The sequence below is a fragment of the Delphinapterus leucas genome, chromosome 13, assembly GCF_059928025.1.
Source record: "Delphinapterus leucas isolate spDelLeu-1000000601 "Yukka" chromosome 13, BTC_Dleu_Yukka2, whole genome shotgun sequence".
NCBI lineage: Eukaryota > Metazoa > Chordata > Mammalia > Artiodactyla > Monodontidae > Delphinapterus > Delphinapterus leucas.
In genome coordinates this window covers 69019387-69037697 of record NC_143141.1, presented here as the reverse complement: position 1 = coordinate 69037697, position 18311 = coordinate 69019387, and the positions used below count along the sequence as shown (strand labels likewise).

Genomic DNA, 18311 nt, shown 5'->3' with positions numbered 1-18311 from the left:
ATCATAAATGGGTGTTGAATTTTGTCAAAAGCTTTCTGTGTATCTATTGAGATGATCATATGGTTTTTCTCCTTCAATTTGTTAATATGGCTTATCACCTTGATTGGTTTGCATATATTGAAGAATCCTTGCATTCCTGGAATAAACCCCACTTGATCATGGTTTATAATACTTTTAATGTGCTTTTGGATTCTGTTTGCCAGTGTTTTGTTGAGGATTTTTGCATCTATGTTCGTCAGTGATACTGGCCTGTACTTTTCTCTCTGTGACATCTTTGTCTGCTTTCGGTATCAGGGTGATGGTGGCCTCGTAGAATGAGTTTGGGAGTGTTCCTCCCTCTGCTATATTTTTCAAGAGTTTGAGAAGGATAGGTGTTAGTTCTTCTCTAAGTGTTTGATAGAATTCGCCTGTGAAGCCATCTGCTCCTGGGCTTTTGTTTCTTGGAAGATTTTTAGTCACAGTTTCAATTTCAGTCCTTGTGATTGGTCTGCTGATATTTTCTATTTCTTCCTGATTCAGTCTTGGCAGGTTGTGCATTTCTAAGAATTTGTCCATTTCTTCCAGGTTGTCCATTTTATTGGCATAGAGTTGCTTGTATTAATCTCTCATGAACTTTTTTATTTCTACAGTGTCAGTTGTTACTTCTCCTTTTTTGTTTCTAATTCTATTGATTTGAGTCTTCTCTCTTTTTTTCTTGATGAGTCTGGCTAATGGTTTATCAGTTTTTTTATCTTCTCAAAGAACTAGCTTTTAGTTTTATTGATCTTTGCTATCGTTTCCTTCATTTCTTTTTCATGTATTTCTGATCTGATCTGTATGATTTCTTTCCTTCTGCTAACTTTGGGGGTTTTTTGTTCTTCTTTCTCTAATTGCTTTAGGTGCAAGGTTAGGTTGTTTATTCGAGATGTTTCCTGTTTCTTAAGGTAGGATTGTATTGCTATAAACGTCCCTCTTAGAACTGCTTTTGCTGCATCCCATAGGTTTTGGGTCATTGTGTCTCCATTGTCATTTGTTTCTAGGTATTTTCTGATTTCCTCTTTGATTTCTTCAGTGATCACTTCGTTATTAAGTAGTGTATTATTTAGCCTCCATGTGTTTGTATTTTTTACAGATATTTTCCTGTAATTGATATCTAGTCTCATAGCGTTGTGGTCGGAAAAGATACTTGGTACAATTTCAGTTTTCTTAAATTTACCAAGGCTTGATTTGTGACCCAGAATATGATCTATCCTGGAGAATGTTCCCTGAGCGCTTGAGAAAAATGTGTATTCTGTTGTTTTTGTATCGAATTTCCTATAAATATCAATTAAGTCCATCTTGTTTAATGTATCATTTAAAGCTTGTGTTTCCTTATTTATTTTCATTTTGGATGATCTGTCCATTGGTGAAAGTGGGGTGTTAAAGTCCCCTGCTATGAATGTGTTACTGTCGATTTCCCCTTTTATGGCTGTTGTATTTGCCTTATGTATTGAGGTGCTCCTATGTTGGGTGCATAAGTATTTACAATCGTTATATCTTCTTCTTGGATTGATCCCTTAATCATTATTTAGTGTCCTTCTTTGTCACTTCTAATAGTCTTTATTTTAAAGTCTACTTTGTCTGATATGAGAATTGCTACTCCAGCTGTCTTTTCGTTTCCATTTGCATGGAATATGTTTTTCCATACCCTTACTTTCAGTCTATATGTGTCTCTAGGTCTGAAGTGGGTCTCTTGTAGACAGCATATGTATGGTTCTTGTTTTTGTATCCATTCAGCCAGTCTGTGTCTTTTGGTGGTAGCATTTAATCCATTTACATTTAAGGTGATTATCAATATGTATGTTCCCATTCCCATTTTCTTAATTGTTTTGGGTTCATTATTGTAGGTCTTTTCCTTCTCTTGTGTTTCTTGCCTAGAGAAGTTCCTTTAGCATTTGTTGTAGAGCTGGTTTGGTGGCGCTGAACTCTCTCAGCTTTTGCTTGTCTGTAAAGGTTTTAATTTCTCCATCAAATCTGAAGGAGATCCTTGCTGGGTAGAGTAATCTTGGTTGTAGGTTTTTCTCCTTCATCACTTTAAATATGTCCTGCCAGTCCCTTCTGGCTTGCAGAGTTTCTGCTGAAAGATCAGCTGTTAACCTTATGGGGATTCCCTTGTGTGTTATTTGTTGTTTTTCCCTTGCTGCTTTTAATATGTTTTCTTTGTATTTAGTTTTTGACAGTTTGATTAATATGTGTCTTCGCGTGTTTCTCCTTGGAATTATCCTGTATAGGACTCTCTGTGCTTCCTGGACTTGATTAAATATTTCCTTTCCCATATTAGGGAAGTTTTCAACTATAATCTCTTCAAATATTTTTTCCGTCCCTTTCTTTTTTTCTTCTTCTTCTGGTACCCCTGTAATTCGAATGTTGGTGCGTTTAACGTTGTCCCAGAGGTCTCTGAGACTGTCCTCAGTTCTTTTCATTCTTTTTCTTTATTCTGCTCTGCAGTAGTTATTTCCACTATTTTATCTTCCAGGTCACTTATCCATTCTTCTGCCTCAGTTATTCTGCTATTGGTCCCATCTAGAGTATTTTTAATTTCATTTATTGTGTTGTTCATCATTGCTTGTTTCATCTTTAGTTCTTCTAGGTCCTTGTTAAATGTTTCTTGCATTTTGTGTATTCTACTTCCAAGATTTTGGATCATCTTTACTATCATTCTCAATTCTTTTTCAGGTAGACTGCCTATTTCCTCTTCATTTTTCAGGTCTGGTGGGTTTTTACCTTGCTCCTTCATCTGCTGTGTGTTTTTCTGTCTTCTCATTTTGCTTATCTTACTGTGTTTGGGGTCTCCTTTTTGCAGGCTGCAGGTTCGTAGTTCCCGTTGTTTTTGGTGTCTGTCCCCAGAGGCTAAGGTTGGTTCAGTGGGTTGTGTAGGCTTCCTGGTGGAGGGAAGTAGTGCCTGTGTTCCTGTGGATGAGGCTGGATCTTGTCTTTCTGGTGGGCAGGTCCACGTCTGGTGCTGTGTTTTGGGGTGTCTGTGAACTTTTTATGATTTTAGGCAGCCTCTGTGTTAATGGGTGAGGTTGTGTTCCTGTCTTGCTAGTTGTTTGGCATAGAGTGTCCAGCACTGTAGCTTGCTGGTCGTTGAGTGAAGCTGGGTGCTGGTGTTGAGATGGAGATCTCTGGGAGATTTTTGCCGTTATATATTATGTGGAGCTGGGAGGTCTCTTGTGGACCAGTTTCCTGAAGTTGGCTCTCCCACCTCAGAGGCACAGCACTGACTCCTGGCTGCAGCACCAAGATCCTTTCATCCACAGGGCTCAGAATAAAAGGGAGAAGAAAAGAAAGAAAGAGAGAAAGAGAGAAAAAGAAAGAAAGAAAGAAAGGAGGAAAGAAAGAAAGAAGAAGGAAGGAAGGAAGGGAAAAAAGAAAAAGGAAGGCAGGAAGGGGATAAAATAAAATAAAGTAAGATAAAATAAAATATAGTTATTAAAATAAAAAATAATTATTTAGCAAAAAAATTTCTTTAAAAGAAAAAAAACGAACAAATAAAAACCGGACAGGTAGAACCCTAGGACCAATGGTGAAAGCAAAGCTATACAGACAGAAACTCACACAGAAGCATACACATACACACTCACAAAAAGAGGAAAAGGGGAAAAAATACTGTTGCTCTCAAAGTCCACCTCCTCGATTTGGGATGATTCGTTGTCTATTCATGTATTCCACACATGCAGGGTATATCAAGTTGATTGTGGAGCTTCAATCCGCTGCTTCTGAGGCTGTTGGGAGAGATTTTCCTTTGTTCTCACTGCTCCCGGGGCTCAGCTTTGGATTTGGCCCTCCCTCTGCGTGTAGGTCGCCAGAGGGCATCTGTTCTTCGCTCAGACAGGATGGGGTTAAAGGAGCAGCTGCTTCGGGGACTCTGGCTCTCTCAGGCCAGAGGGAGGGAGGAGTGCGGATGCGGCACGAGCCTGCGGCGGCAGAGGCCAGTGGGACGTTGCAACAGCCTGAGGCGCGCTGTGCGTTCTCCTGGGGAAGTTGTTTCTGGATCCCGGGACCCTGGCACTGGCGGGCTGCACAGGCTCCCCGGAAGCGGGGTGTGGGTAGTAACCTGTGCTCGCACACAGGCTTCTTGGTGGCGGCAGCAGCAGCCTTAGCGTCTCATGCCCGTCTCTGGGGTCCGCGCTGTTAGCCGCGGCTCGCGCCCATCTTTGGGGCTCCTTTAAGCAGCGCTCTTAATCCCGTCTCCTCGCGCACCAGGAAAGAAAGAGGAAAGCAAAAGTGTCTTGCCTCTTTGGCAGGTCCTGACTTTTCCCCGGACTCCCTCCCGGCTAGCCATGGTGCACTAACCCCTTCAGGCTGTGTTCATGCCGCTAACCCCAGTCCTCTCCCATAGCTCCGGCCGAAGCCCGAGCCTCAGCTCCCACCCCCGCCCGCCCCGGCGGTTGAGCAGACAGTCCTCTCGGGCCGGTGAGTGCCGGTCGGCACCGATCCTCTGTGCGGGAATCTCTCCGCTTTTCCCTCCGCGCCCCTGTTGCTGCGCTCCCCTCCGCGGCCCCGAAGCTTCCCCCCTCCGCCACCCGCAGTCTCCGCCCGCGAAGGGGCTTCCTAGTGTGTGGAAAGTTTTCCTCCTTCAAGGCTCCCTCCCACTGGTGCAGGTCCCGTCCCTATTCTTTTGTCTCTGTTTATTCTTTTTTCTTTTGCCCTACCCAGATACGTGGGGAGTTTCTTATCTTTTGGGATGTCTCATGTCTTCTGCCAGCGTTCTCTTGGTGTTCTGTAGGAGTTGCTCCACGTGTAGATGTATTTCTGGTGTATCTGCTAGTGTTGGAGGGTATCTTGCAGAGGCGGGGGGGTGGCTGTGGCTCACCGTGGAGACAAGGACACTGGCAGCAGAAGTTCTGGGAAGTACTCCTTGGCATGAGCCCTCCAGGAGTCCGCCATTAGTCCCAGCAAAGAGCCTCCAGCTAATTCTTAAGTATGGATTTTAGTATTTATTCAGTGGTATGCTTCTTAGGGTACAAAAATATATCTAAAATTATAGAGGTAGTAAGTAAATATTTGGACTGTGCTAGAAGGCTTTCAGCTTCTGCTCTACCCATAACTTTAGGGAACACATCTAAAGTGGAAAGTGAGGTCAAACAGCATATGACTTTACATTTTGGCATATTTCCATGGTAGCGCCATAATGTTAGAAAAAACTGGAATTTCAAAGTTGAGTAACCTAGCCTTGGGAGGGGCAGAAACCTTAGTAAATGTACTAAATTGGGGCTTGAGGAAGGACAGCATTTGAGGTAGAGCCAGACCTCAGGGTTTGGACCATTTGTGTGTCTGTCTCCACACCTGCCAATTGGACCATTTTTATAATTCTAGTTCAGATTCTAATGCAGAAAGGGAATATGATTGTTCTAGCTCAGCTTTTCACAGTAGACCCATAAAATGGATCGTGGTAAGCCGTGAATGGGTCAGACTTATTTCATAAGGCATCTCCATTGTGCAACAAATCAGCTTTATTCATAATTCTCCACAGTGGGGCGCTTGCATGGACCACGGTGGGGACATTGTTAGGCTAGATTGGAAAGATAGGTATGACAGGCATCATGACGAACTTATTCATTCTTTAGTGTGCTAGAATTTTTATTTCATCATAGAAACACGGAATCATAATTAAGTCACCGAACACTAAAAATGGCTTTAAGGAGATAAAAAAAATTTTTTTTTAAATTTTTTAAATATATGCTTCAGTTAATTTCTTCTCAGAATTACCTAAAGCAAGTACTTTAACCCTTGTTCATTCATGAAGTCATGGACTTGGAAAAGACATTGAAAAAACTCTTGTCCATCTCCCTGCCATCAAATAGGACTATGTTTTAAATATTTTAAAAGTAATTTTTAAAAATCACAAATATTAATCTTTGAAACAAGTTAAAACTGTAAGAAGAATATAAAATAAAACGTACCTTCCGACCCCAAAGCAGTACATTTCAAAGTATATCACAGTGATCTGTCTACATACTTTTCTCAAAAATTTTACAACCAAAGTATATATTCTTCTGTCCTATTTCATAGACCTCTTTCATATCCTGTCCAGCTTATTTGTCAGCATTTTTCTGAGCTCTTGTGTTTTTTTCTTAATTTTTGAATTTAATTTTAATTTTTTATACAGCAGGTTCTTATTAGTCATCCATTTTATACACATCAGTGTATAGATGTCAATACCAGTCGCCCAATTCATCCCACCCCCACCCCCCGCCGCTTTCCCCTGCTTGGTGTCCATACATTTGTTCTCTACATCTGTGTCTCAATTTCTGCCCTGCAAACCGGTTCATCTGTAGAGCTCTTATGTTTATTTTGTTATCTTGCTGCTTAATAATAGCATTTTCTTTCAGTTTTATAGAAGAATGTGACTGTTCTCTAATTTTAAAAGGTTCTACCTACTAGTAAAATTTCCATGAATTTCTAAATATGTTATCTTTCATTATACTAGCTTGAACATTTGCTTTTTTAAAAGTTTTTGAACTTACCTCTTTAAGTAATAATCTTATAAAGCCAATTCTTTTTTTTTTCATGTAGAATCTTTAATTTGATGAACCCTTAGCTCCATTATATCACACATTCCCTACCCCATCCTCCCAGTGTAGTATATCACTGCTGAGGTTAAATCAATATTCATTTCTTGTAAATGTTAAGTACCAAGCTGAGTAGGATAGTGTGGTTTTTTTTCCCTTGTATAGGTTTTGTTTTTCCCCCTAAATAATTGTGTTACTTTTTTGTTTGCTTAGTTTTCATCTTACCAATTGTCAAACCAATTTGAAAATTCATTAGCTTAGTTGTTGTTTTTTTTCTTGGAATCCCTTTGTCTGGAACCACCTTTTTCTGTTCCATTCAACCAGTTGTTCTTATTTCATAGCTGTTCTATAATCTTGCTTCACCATCATCATGGAACTTTTCTTTGTCTTTCTATTTTAATGGATCTCTGGGTTTTTTGGATTCCTTATTTTCTCTTTCATGGTTTATTTTCTCATTTTGATGGCATACATCCTCCTGTAAGTTCCTGAGAAAGGGTCACGTGAGACAATATTTTGAGATTTCACATATCTGAAAATATATTTAATCTGCTGTCTTCCCTTGTTGATAATTTGATTAGATGTCAAGATTTAGGTTGAAACTGTAATGGTGGATATGTGACACAAATAGTGAACCCTAATGTAAAATATGGACTTAGGTTAATAGTATTATATCACTATTCATCAGCTGTATTAAATGTACTATACTAATGCAAGATGCTAATAATAGGGGAAATGGGGGAAGTGAGGAGTTATATGGAAACTCTCTATACTTTCCATTAAATTTTCTGTAAACCTAAAACCACTCAAAAAAATATTCCGTCTTTAAGTTGAATATCAACCGCTTCATATGGTTCAACTTAAAAGTACATACACTTTCACTATTAAGTAAAGTGTTATCAGTCGGGTGCTTCACCCTTCATTCCTGCCATGCCTGGTGTCCCAGAGTTTGGAGACTCTGGTTAAATTTCTCTACATAATAAGACGTCTCCCTCCTTTGGTTGTGGAAGAGAAGTACTTGCCCGAGTGCTCTTGGTGGGGACAAGAGCATGGGTTCCATTGTTCTTCATACAGATTTTCAATCAGTTCCCCTGTTTTTGGCCAGCTACCTTACTGCTGCTTTCTCTGGTACCTGGTGCCTCCAATTCCTGAGATGTTCCAGGGTTTTTTGTTCACATCAGCTTGCTCCTTGTATCTAGGTATCCCTTCACAAGCTGGCACTTAGGTTTTAGCTCCTTCAACTCCCTTAAATAATTTACCACACTTTATCAGCTCTCCATCTACAAAAATTTGTGTCCTCTGTTGTCTCCTTTTGTATTTTTTGTTTTGTTTTGAAGATTTATATCTTTTTTATTCATTTACTATTATTTGGTGAGATTTCTAAAGGAAGTAGAGAGGCATACTATGTTCAATATGTCTTGTTTAACCAATCTGCTTTCATTTTGATCAATAAGGGTTTGGTTTTAATTCATTTTGTTTTCTTCTGTTTTTAATAATTATTCTAATTTATTGGTTATGTGTTCTCTTTAGAGCTCTGGGCAGCTCTCTTTGGGAGGATGCTATTGAAAGATGGTGCTTTTTAGATAACAAATAATACTTAAAATGTCTGGAAAAATTGTCTCCAGAATCATGGTTGTGAACTAAAGTGTATATTTTTAAGTTGTTCACAGGGCTTAGAGCTCCTGCCAGAGGACTGTTACTCTTTGGTCCACCTGGAAATGGGAAAACAATGCTGGTAAGAATTCTTTTTATTTTTTAAACTTAAAAAATATATATATTTATTTGGTTGTGCTGGGTCTTAGTTGCAGCATGTGTGCTCCTTAGTTGTGGCAGGCGGGCTCCTTAGTTACAGCTCGCTGGCTCCTTAGTTGTGGCATGCAAACTCTTAGTTGCTGCATGCATGTGGGATCTAGTTCCCTGACCAGGGATTGAATCCGGGCCCCTTGCATTGGGATTGCAGAGTCTTAACCACTGGACCACCAGGGAAGTCCCAAGAATTCTTTTTTTTTTTTGCGGTACGCGGGCCTCGCACTGTTGTGGCCTCTCCTGTTGCGGAGCACAGGCTCCGGACGCGCAGGCTCAGCGGCCATGGCTCACGGGCCTAGCCGCTCCGCGGCATGTGGGATCTTCCCAGACCGGGGCACTAACCCATGTCCCCTGCATCGGCAGGCGGAATCTCAACCACTGCGCCACCAGGGAAGCCCCCCAAGAATTCTTTTTAAATTTGCATGTTCTATTGAGATATTTGGGAGATAATATGAAAAAAGAAACTTTTCATTGTCCCTGAGTCTATTATTTATGACTTGCCTTTGCTATAATATACTTTTTTTTATGGCCACACTGCGTGGCTTGTAGGATCTTAGTTCCCTGGCCAGAGATTGAACCCAGGGCCACAGCAGTGAAAACGCCAAGTCCTAACCTCTGAACCACCAGGGAACTCCCAATTTTTAAACTAATTTTTAATGACGAAGTAGGTGGAAACCCACATACGTTATCTTCCATAGTAGTTTGGGGCTGGCTAAATTTAATAGTGTAATTTTCATTATTTTCCCAAGTTAAATAATAAAATTTTACTGTAGAAGAGCTTACCTTACTATATTGAGTATCTTCCTAATCTTTGATTTTTTTTTTTTTACTATTGTTAACAGATTTATTTAAATAATCAGCATGATACAGATTTCTTTCTTTTTCTTTTAATTGAGGCATAATTGACATACAACAGATTTTTTTTTTTTCTGTGTCCTTTTGCCAAAAGTTTTTGGTAGGATTTGGATATCTTTCTCCTGCATAGCTCTCCTAGAGGGAAAACATAAATAGGGAAAGAGTAACTTTTTCCGTTAGCTGTTTGTCTTTCTCCGAGCAGTTATCTTCTATAACTAGGAAGAGAATAATACCCTCTTTTTTTTTTTTCTTTAACCTCTCCCTGTCACTTCTCTCTTAGAGAAAAAGAGAGTGGAAAGAAGCATAGCTCTTCCTAGACCTTTTCCTCATTGCTGAGAAGAAAACACGTTGATTGCCATATGTTGAGAATTGTGTCATGGCTTATATTTTTAGGAAATCTTTTCTAGAACTTAAATTGATCAGATGTGGTTATCTTTTTAAAGCAGTTGAACTAATACAGTATTTACCCTTGTGATTTTTAAAGGCTAAAGCAGTAGCTGCAGAATCTAGTGCAACCTTCTTTAATATAAGTGCTGCAAGTTTAACTTCAAAATACGTGAGTGTTCTTTTTTCCAGTATTGTCATGTTCTAAGTTACTGTCTAAACGTTACTGTGTTAAGTATAAATGGTAAGAACATTACACCAAAATGTTTTTCTTTTGAGTTTTATATCTATTATTTAGATATGCTGAATATCACTCTTCAAAGTAGAAAGTTATGTGCATTTGCTAGGCTCTTTTAAAATTGAAATTATTCTGTTAAATACTGTATTTGTTTGCTAGGGCTGTGTATTAAAGTACCACAAACTGGCTGGCTTGAACAATAGAAATTTATTGTATTGTATTTTGGAGGCTAGAAGTCCAAGATCAGGTATTGGCAGGGGTCTTAATTTTGTAAAGTAATTAAAAATAACTATAAAATGATACTTTTCCTGGTTAAATTTTGCTTCCTGTGTGAAATTTTATAAGTAAAATTGTTATGAAAGTAGGTTTACCCATATTATGCACATACTATAACAGAAAGCACTGTCTTGGAAGCTAGGAGGTAGGGATTCCACCCTAACTTTTACATGCCGAGCTGGCCTTAAGAAAGTATCACTTTAGGCTTTACTTCATTTATTTTTTAAAAATATAAACCAGGTTCTATTTATTAAATACATAGATCTTCTTTCAAATTCATGTACAAGATTTGTTAGCAGTTATGAATAAGTCTTACTATATTTACTTCACTTATAAAGTGTTGATGTCATAAGAGGTGATCTCTTGCAGTTCCTTCCGGCTCTGAGAATATTTGTTTTGAAGATTCTAATTCTGGGGCCTTTCCTTTTTTCTTTTATTTAATTTTCAATAAAAAGAATAGATGCCACCTAGAGAACAAAATAGTTTTTGCAGTAGATTACCACAAACCTCATGACTCTTTCGTTAGATGCTTTGGTGCATAGAATGGCTTTAGTATAGTATTTCAGCCCCTGGGAATGTCTTAAGGAGTGTTCATAGACCTCCTAGAAATACTTTGATATTTATTGACAGTGATATTGTGAGAATGGGTTTTCACGGTGTTCTCAGTAGAGCAAGTTTTATTTAGAGCATTTTCCAACTTACCTGCTTCTATAAATATACCCTGCAACCTAGGGCTTAAGAATACGTGCCGCATCTCTCTCTTCTCTAGTATTCCCTCTTTCTCAGTAGTTATATCCCAATAGCTATTCCATTCTCAAGTCTTAGGAATGCAGAGTGAAACAAGACAGAGATATTTGTCATTTTTTTAAAGTACTCACCAGACTGTCTTAAATAATAAATAAGTAGTCTATTTTCTAAAATTATAAGGGACAGTTCAGTAACACCCCCATACCCCCATTCCTTAAACCAAATCTTTGGTTGTTGCAAAGAAAGGAAATTAAATTCCTAGGTTCTAGACTTTTAATAGTGAAATTTAAAAAGCTGGAATAATCTTGCATTTTATGGGTATAACAGTGTATAATGCCTTGTTTTAGGTGGGAGAAGGAGAGAAATTGGTGAGAGCTCTTTTTGCTGTGGCTCGAGAACTTCAACCTTCTATAATTTTTATAGGTAAGAACATGTTTTCCAACAACTTAGTTGAGAATTTGTAAAATTCCCTTTTCCAAATGTGAGGGATATGATGAGAAAGATTATTCAGAAGTAAAAAGGTGTTTTTAAATTTATTTTTTATTGAAGTATAGTTGCAGAAGTAAAAAGTTTTAAAGAAGCACAAAGTTAAAAACTGTCTAATAAATTGAGTAGGACCCATTATATTAGTAACCTAAGTGGTAAACTAGAGATCCTTTTATTTCCTCTAGATGAAGTTGATAGCCTTTTGTGTGAAAGAAGAGAAGGAGAACACGATGCTAGTAGACGTCTAAAAACTGAATTTCTAATAGAATTTGATGGTGTAAGTATTGATTATGATATTTTTAATGTGGTAGCATTTTAGGGTATTTTCCTATTGAATGGCCCAAATTAGAAATAGATATCTTTATTATGTTTTTCTTTGTTATTTATCTAAAAGTATTGAAAAAAAATTTGGCTTATAGGTACAATCTGCTGGAGATGACAGAGTGCTTGTAATGGGTGCAACTAACAGGCCACAAGAGCTTGATGAGGCTGTTCTCAGGTAGGGAGATTTATGTAGAAACGCACACATTTATTACAGATGTATTTACTCATGTGTTCATCTGACGTATTTCTTGTTTCCTTCTCTCTCAATTTTAAGACTAAATTCATTATTTTCCTCTTTATATCCATCTTCTGGTCTCTTGTTACCAACTGAAGATTTTGAGGACAGGGCCAGCATGATATCAGGAAAACTATTTTTAACTTTATGGTTTTAGGGAAATTACTTATTTCTTCTGGGTTGGATTAAAGTATCAAAACACCAAAACTGATTTTTACCCTCTTTTACTGGGCTTCATGAGAAGCTGATAAAGCACAGCTTGTGGGAGCCATATGCTCCCTTCTCCTATGTTTGATCAAATTTATTCCCTTTCTACTGGGAGGATAGTTTGGCTCAGCATAAAATTCTTGGATCTCCCGTTCTTTTCCTGAGGAATTTATAACATTGCCCCATTGTTTCTAGGATTGGATGTTGCAGTGTGAAAGTCTGAAGCCAGCCTGCTTTTATTCACATTTATGGGTTAATCCAGTAGGGTTAGTGTCTAATCTCCTTTCTAATACTACTACTACTACTTTTGTAGCCTTTGTTTCTGTGGTGGTTTTTGTTTTCTTTTTTATTGGTTTCCTGATCTCTGCAAACCCATTTTTCATCTTCTGTTGTCTACTTCTTTGAGCCTTTGTATGTCATTTCCTTGAGCCTTTATATCTCACTGAGCTCTTATTTCATAGGAGCCTTTTTTTTTCATCAAATTATTTTATTTCTTGGAAAGATATTTGGTCACAATTTTAATTTGCTTTATGGCAAAATCCTCTTGTGCATGTTCTTCATTTTATCTGTTTTATGTTTACTGTATTCTTTCCCCTCTTTTTTTTGGCACTGTTTTTTAAAATCAGTCCTATGCTTTTGTCTCTTTTGCTTATTAATTTTATTTGAATAAGGGGAGTTTTCTTGGAAAACCTAATTTGGAAGGATATTGTAGAAGAGCTAGAAACGTAAGATAGCAACCATGTATCTTGAGTTGTCCTATGAATACCCTGGACTGGTGGGCAGTCTCCCTGACTCACAACAAAGCCGTACCTGATAAAGAAGTATACGTGTATATAAATAAGCGATTGGGTTGATTTAGTCTTCTTCAACTGAAAAAGACTGGTCATTGCAAAACAGTTTGTCATCTTGCCAGACTGATTGATGTCGTCTTACAAAGATGATGTATCTTTGAGTTTCTTTGTTCAGCCTTATCTTCCTTGCCATTCCCTTGCTACTGACTAGGGTCACATGATCTGCAGAGCCAGTCCTCACATGTTTGTTTAAATATGGGGAGGTCAGTTTTATTATCCCTCAGAGTGTGCTCTCTGTTTCCTCTGGAAAATTCTGCTCTGACAGCCATGTCTAAAATTTGCAGTGGCAGGTGCTGTCTGTATTCATCTTTGTCAGTGTAATTTTCACTGCCCTAGGCAGCCCTTCTTCATATATTTTAGTTCTGTAAATGTTATGTAGTTTGTTGATGATGGAGTTTACATTTCTGTTTCTGTTGTCCTTGTTGGTTTTAATTGTTTTCAGTTTCAAGAAGACAGCAGAGATCTGTTTCTTCAACTTCTTATATCAGATATTTTGTTTTAAAGTGTTACTGCTGTTAAAAAAATACAAATACATAAATGGTTAATTTAATTCTGACAATATTGAATTAAGGATTTTTAAACATTAACTAGAATTTTTTAAAACTTTTTATTGGAGTATATTTGATTTACAATTTTGTGTTAGTTTCACGTGTATAGCAAAGTGAATCAGTTATACATATATCCACTCTTTTTTAGATTATTTTCCCATATAGGTCATGACAGAGTATTGGGTAGTGTTACCTGTGCTATGCAGTAGGTCTTTATTAGTTATCTATTTTATATATTTAACTAGAATATTTTAAAAGAGTAACTTTTATACTGATAACTACTAAAATGTATTCAAATGCCTTCAGCATTATATTTAAATCTTTGTTCTTGTTATGTGCTACTTGAACTGAATTATCTGTAAATTCAAAACTGTATTTCTGAGATGGCTTGAATCCTTTTTTTAGGCGTTTCACCAAACGGGTATATGTGTCTTTGCCAAATGAGGAGGTATGTATCTGTGTTTGAATTTTTTTTAAGGCAGAAACAAGAACTACCATCTTGACAGTATTAAGTCTTCCAGTGCATGGTACAGCTGCATTGGAAAAGTTTGGTGGTTTCTTAAAAAGATAAACAGAAAACTTACTGTAAGACCCCAAAATTTCATTCCCAAGAATCTACCCAAGAGAAATGAAAACATATGTCTACACAGACATGTACAAGAATTTTTATAACAGCATTATAAATAATAGCCAAGAACTACAGAGAATCTAAAATAGTCTTCAGGCTTCCCTGGTGGCCTGAATCCACCTGCCAGTGAAGGGGACACAGGTTCGAGCCCTGGTCTGGGAAGATCCCACATGCTGCAGAGCAACTAAGTAGACCCCGTGCTCCGCAACAAGAGAAGCCACCACAATGAGAAGCCCACACACCACAACGAAGAATAGCCCCTGCTCGCCGCAACTAGAGAAGGCCCACACGCAGCAATGAAGACCCAACACAGCCAAAAATAAATAAATAAATAAAATTTTAAAAATCCTTAAAAAAAAAAGTCATCACTTGGTGAAAGGATATACAAATGTGGTATATCCATTTAATGGAATACTGGAATAAAAGGAATGAGCTACTTACACATACCATAATATGGATGAACCTCAAAAACATTATACTAAATAAAGATGCCAGATGCAAAAGATTTCCTGTCATATGATTCCATTTTTATGAAATGTCTAGAAAAGGCTCACTTCTGGAAACAAAGTAGATAGTGATTAGGTAAGGCTGTGGGTGGAAGTCGGGATTAACTGCAAACAGGCACAAGTGAACTTTTTGGGGTGATAGAAATTTCTAAAATTGGATTATGGTGATGGTTGCACAATTCTAAACTTATTAAAAGTCATTGAATTATACACTTCAGAAGGGTGAGATTCCATGTTACATGAATTCATATCTCTATAAAACTTTTTTTTTTAATTGTGGTGTCTAGCTCAGACCCTTAGCATCTTTGGTAGTAACAGCAGCTACTTTCTTAGTGTTTTATTTAGATTGTTTTTAACTCTTTCAGGAACTCTCAAAAAATTGTTATTTTAACAGATATATGTGTGAGGCTCTAAGAGGTAGAGTGGTTTGTATAAGATCATTCAGTTCCTAAATCCTGGATATTTTATTAAGCCAATTCTTAGGACTGATAATTCTTTAATATTTCTTTTCAGACACGACTACTTTTATTAAAAAATCTATTATGTAAACAAGGAAGCCCATTGACCCAAAAAGAACTAGCACAACTTGCTAGGTGAGTAATTTGATTTAGTCTATCTTGCAGTTGTTTTTTTTTAAGAATTCTTTTTGTTTTCTTTAAAGTAAGCTCATGTATGAAATGAGTAATTTATCTATCAGAAAACTTCTTATTGTTTTATTCTACCTCCTTTACCTTCTCTCATCTCATTTTCTTATATATATGGTGTCTAAATTTTAGTTTCTAGATCCTCTAGAAGACATGACCTAAACAGCTAATGATGGTAGTATATATTTTTTATAAATTTATTAAAACTTATAAGTGGTATTAAAGTAATTTTTAATACATTTATTTTATTTATTTTTGGCTGTGTTGGGTCTTTGTTGCTGCATGTGGGCTTTCTCTAGTTTTGGTGAGCGGGGGCTACTCTTCGTTGTGGTGTGTGGGCTTCTCATTGCAGTGGCTTCTCTTGTTGCAGAGCACAGGCTCTAGGCGCGCGGGCTTCAGTAGTTGTGGTACACGGGCTCAGTAGTTGTGGCTCATGGGCTCTAGAGCGCAGTCTCAGTAGTTGAGGCTCACAGGCTTAGTTGCCCTGTGGCATGTGGGATCTTCCTGGACCAGCACTCGAACCTGTGTTCCCTGCATTGGCAGGCAGGTCCTTAACCACTGCTTCCCTGCAACCAGGGAAGCCCTGAAGTAATTTTTAAAATGTAAAACATCTCATATCTGCCTACACCAACACATATTTTCACTTAAACTTATTTTGCTTACACATAATTTTTTTTTTTTTTTTTGTGGTACGAGGGCCTCTCACTGCTGTGGCCTCTCCCGTTGCGGAGCACAGGCTCCGGACGCGCAGGTTCAGCGGCCATGGCTCACAGGCCCAGCTGCTCCGGCATGTGGGATCTTCCTGGACCGGGGCACGAACCCGCGTCCCCTGCATTGGCAGGCAGACTCTCAACCACTGCGCCACCAGGGAAGCCCCACATAATTTTTTTAAACTTTGACTTCTTCAGCTTTTTTTTATGAGTGGTGTATTAAGTAGAAACTGAATATAGGAGATACACTCATGAATTTTAGTCATTGAAAAAAATCTCATAAAGTAATTTAAAATGTTCAACAAGAATGTGAATAGCTAGTTATGTTGGTAAAAACTCTGAGTTCCCAGATACCTATGAAAAAATAACAAATTCAGTACTTGGAAATACTGAGATCCTTCTTTGAATTCCAATAAAATATTTTGCTAATAATGTTTGTGCAGTTATTTAACATAGTACATGATAAGTAAATGCTTTTTTTCCTGTTTTATTTTCCTCTTCCTCTTTGCCTTCCTAGTTCTTAGTTCCCTTTGATAGTGTCTTGGCTGCCCAGGATCTCCACTGTGGCATCCCATTCAGGTGTGCCTCCTTTTGCCAATGTCTTCTATCCCAGACCCTTCCTTCACCCTGTCTGTCCTACATTTAAAGAAATCTTCCTTGATTGGCCCTCATTTCATCAAGGCAGTTCTCTTTGTGAAGATAAAGACTCATTAACTTATAGAGAAGTAATTGTGGTTATGTGTCAGTTGGCCAGCAATGGCTTATAGATGTTACCTTTCCAGGGCACAAATTTACAATTTAATGGAGCCTCCTGGAGATATAGTATACTTTAATCTAAAGGAATGGTTCTAATAATGAAAATTCGAGGCATTATAAGGAACCAGTCGGCTGTTTTTAGCAAGTAGGCCTTCCTCTGCCCTTCAAATCAAATCACATAGCTGTCTGCTTGATAACAAAGGCAAGCTAGGTTTTACTCTCTTATTCTGTGGAGATTTAAATCTGCAAAGGTGAAAATAAGTTGCTCTTTCTTCTTTCCCATTCTCAGAATGACCGATGGATACTCAGGAAGTGATCTAACAGCTTTGGCAAAAGATGCAGCACTGGGTCCTATCCGAGGTAGGAATACAAAAGCTTGAAACATTTACAACTGTTTATTAGACCACTTCAGAAGTTTAAGAAGTCCCTATTGAGAGGTATTTTTTATTAGTAAGAAAGCAGTAAAACTATATCAGTGGAAAACTTGATTAAAACTTGATACAAAGTTTCTAGACTTAGGGTCAACAAACCTTTCTGAAAATAGTTTTAGACTCATGGGCCGCATATGCTCTGTTGCATCTTCTTCTTCTCACTCTTCTTCTGACTCCTCCTCCTCCTCCTGCTCATCCTCCTCTTTTTTTTTTTTTTCAACAACAACAAAAAGCTGTGAAACCATTCTTAGCTCACAGACAATACAAAGACAGTCCGTGGATCAGTGGACCATGAGCCCTGTTCTGGACAGCAGGTTTCGCTTCTTGATAGTAGGTTAGCAGCAGAAAACTCAAGAAAATGAGAACTTTTTAAAGCAAGTGGAAAAGAATAATAAAGGGAAGACTTTCTTATCTATTTTTTGGTTCTTTTCATTTCAGTATTCTAGTATGACTTGAAATTAATGTGTGTAAGGAAACATATAAATAGAAGTTTTTACTTTTATCATTATATGTTATCTTTTGAAAAATTGCAGCAAAGTATATCATTCATTGCTCTGTTTTGATTCAAGGTAATTTGTTGACTCTGAAATACCACATCTATCATTTTTAGGTTATGTTAGATTAAACTCACTGTGATAATCACTTTAGAGTAGATGTTCTCAGCTACTCTTCCACAGGCAGCATGGGCAGTGGATGGGTGATGCTCTCAGGTATGCACTCAGATTACTGGCTATGGTGGTAAAATTGAACATGGAACATTCAACTTCTAGAACTTATCTCTAACAGTGAAACAGGGTACTGATTAAGAACTGCTGCTTTAAAGAATAATAAATGTAACCTTGAGAATATAGTTTGAAACTCTGGGTAAAGCATTTTAGTCAAGCTTTCTTTCTGCAGGAGGCATGAAATCTTGTTCAGATACTGGACTCAGAATCAGTAGCTAATGTATAAATCATGTGTATTTTTTAGAATATTTTAGCTGTTATTCTGAAACAAAGTTGTTGGCTTAAAACAACGAATGCCTTTTATAAAGAACAAGTTGTATTATTTTAAGTTTACTATGAAATTTGTAGAATCTGTTGTTCTTGAGCAATATATAAAGAAATTGAATGCCTTCCTAAGAAGGAATATTATTCTAAGCATTTATAA

The 18311-nt window shown here is 37.7% G+C and overlaps 1 protein-coding gene across 2 annotated transcripts in view; it reads left to right on the top strand.

Annotated features, from left to right (window-relative positions):
• SPAST (spastin) overlaps window positions 1-18311 on the top strand; it is a 62750-nt gene that overhangs the window by 37266 nt on the left and 7173 nt on the right. For both annotated transcript variants that reach the window (XM_022574133.3, XM_022574132.2), the window contains exons 8-15: window positions 8191-8265; window positions 9676-9747; window positions 11184-11259; window positions 11508-11599; window positions 11742-11821; window positions 13893-13935; window positions 15135-15214; window positions 17021-17091. In XM_022574133.3, the coding sequence (XP_022429841.1) occupies window positions 8191-8265; window positions 9676-9747; window positions 11184-11259; window positions 11508-11599; window positions 11742-11821; window positions 13893-13935; window positions 15135-15214; window positions 17021-17091 (589 nt within the window). The remainder of the gene's footprint in view (window positions 1-8190; window positions 8266-9675; window positions 9748-11183; window positions 11260-11507; window positions 11600-11741; window positions 11822-13892; window positions 13936-15134; window positions 15215-17020; window positions 17092-18311) is intronic.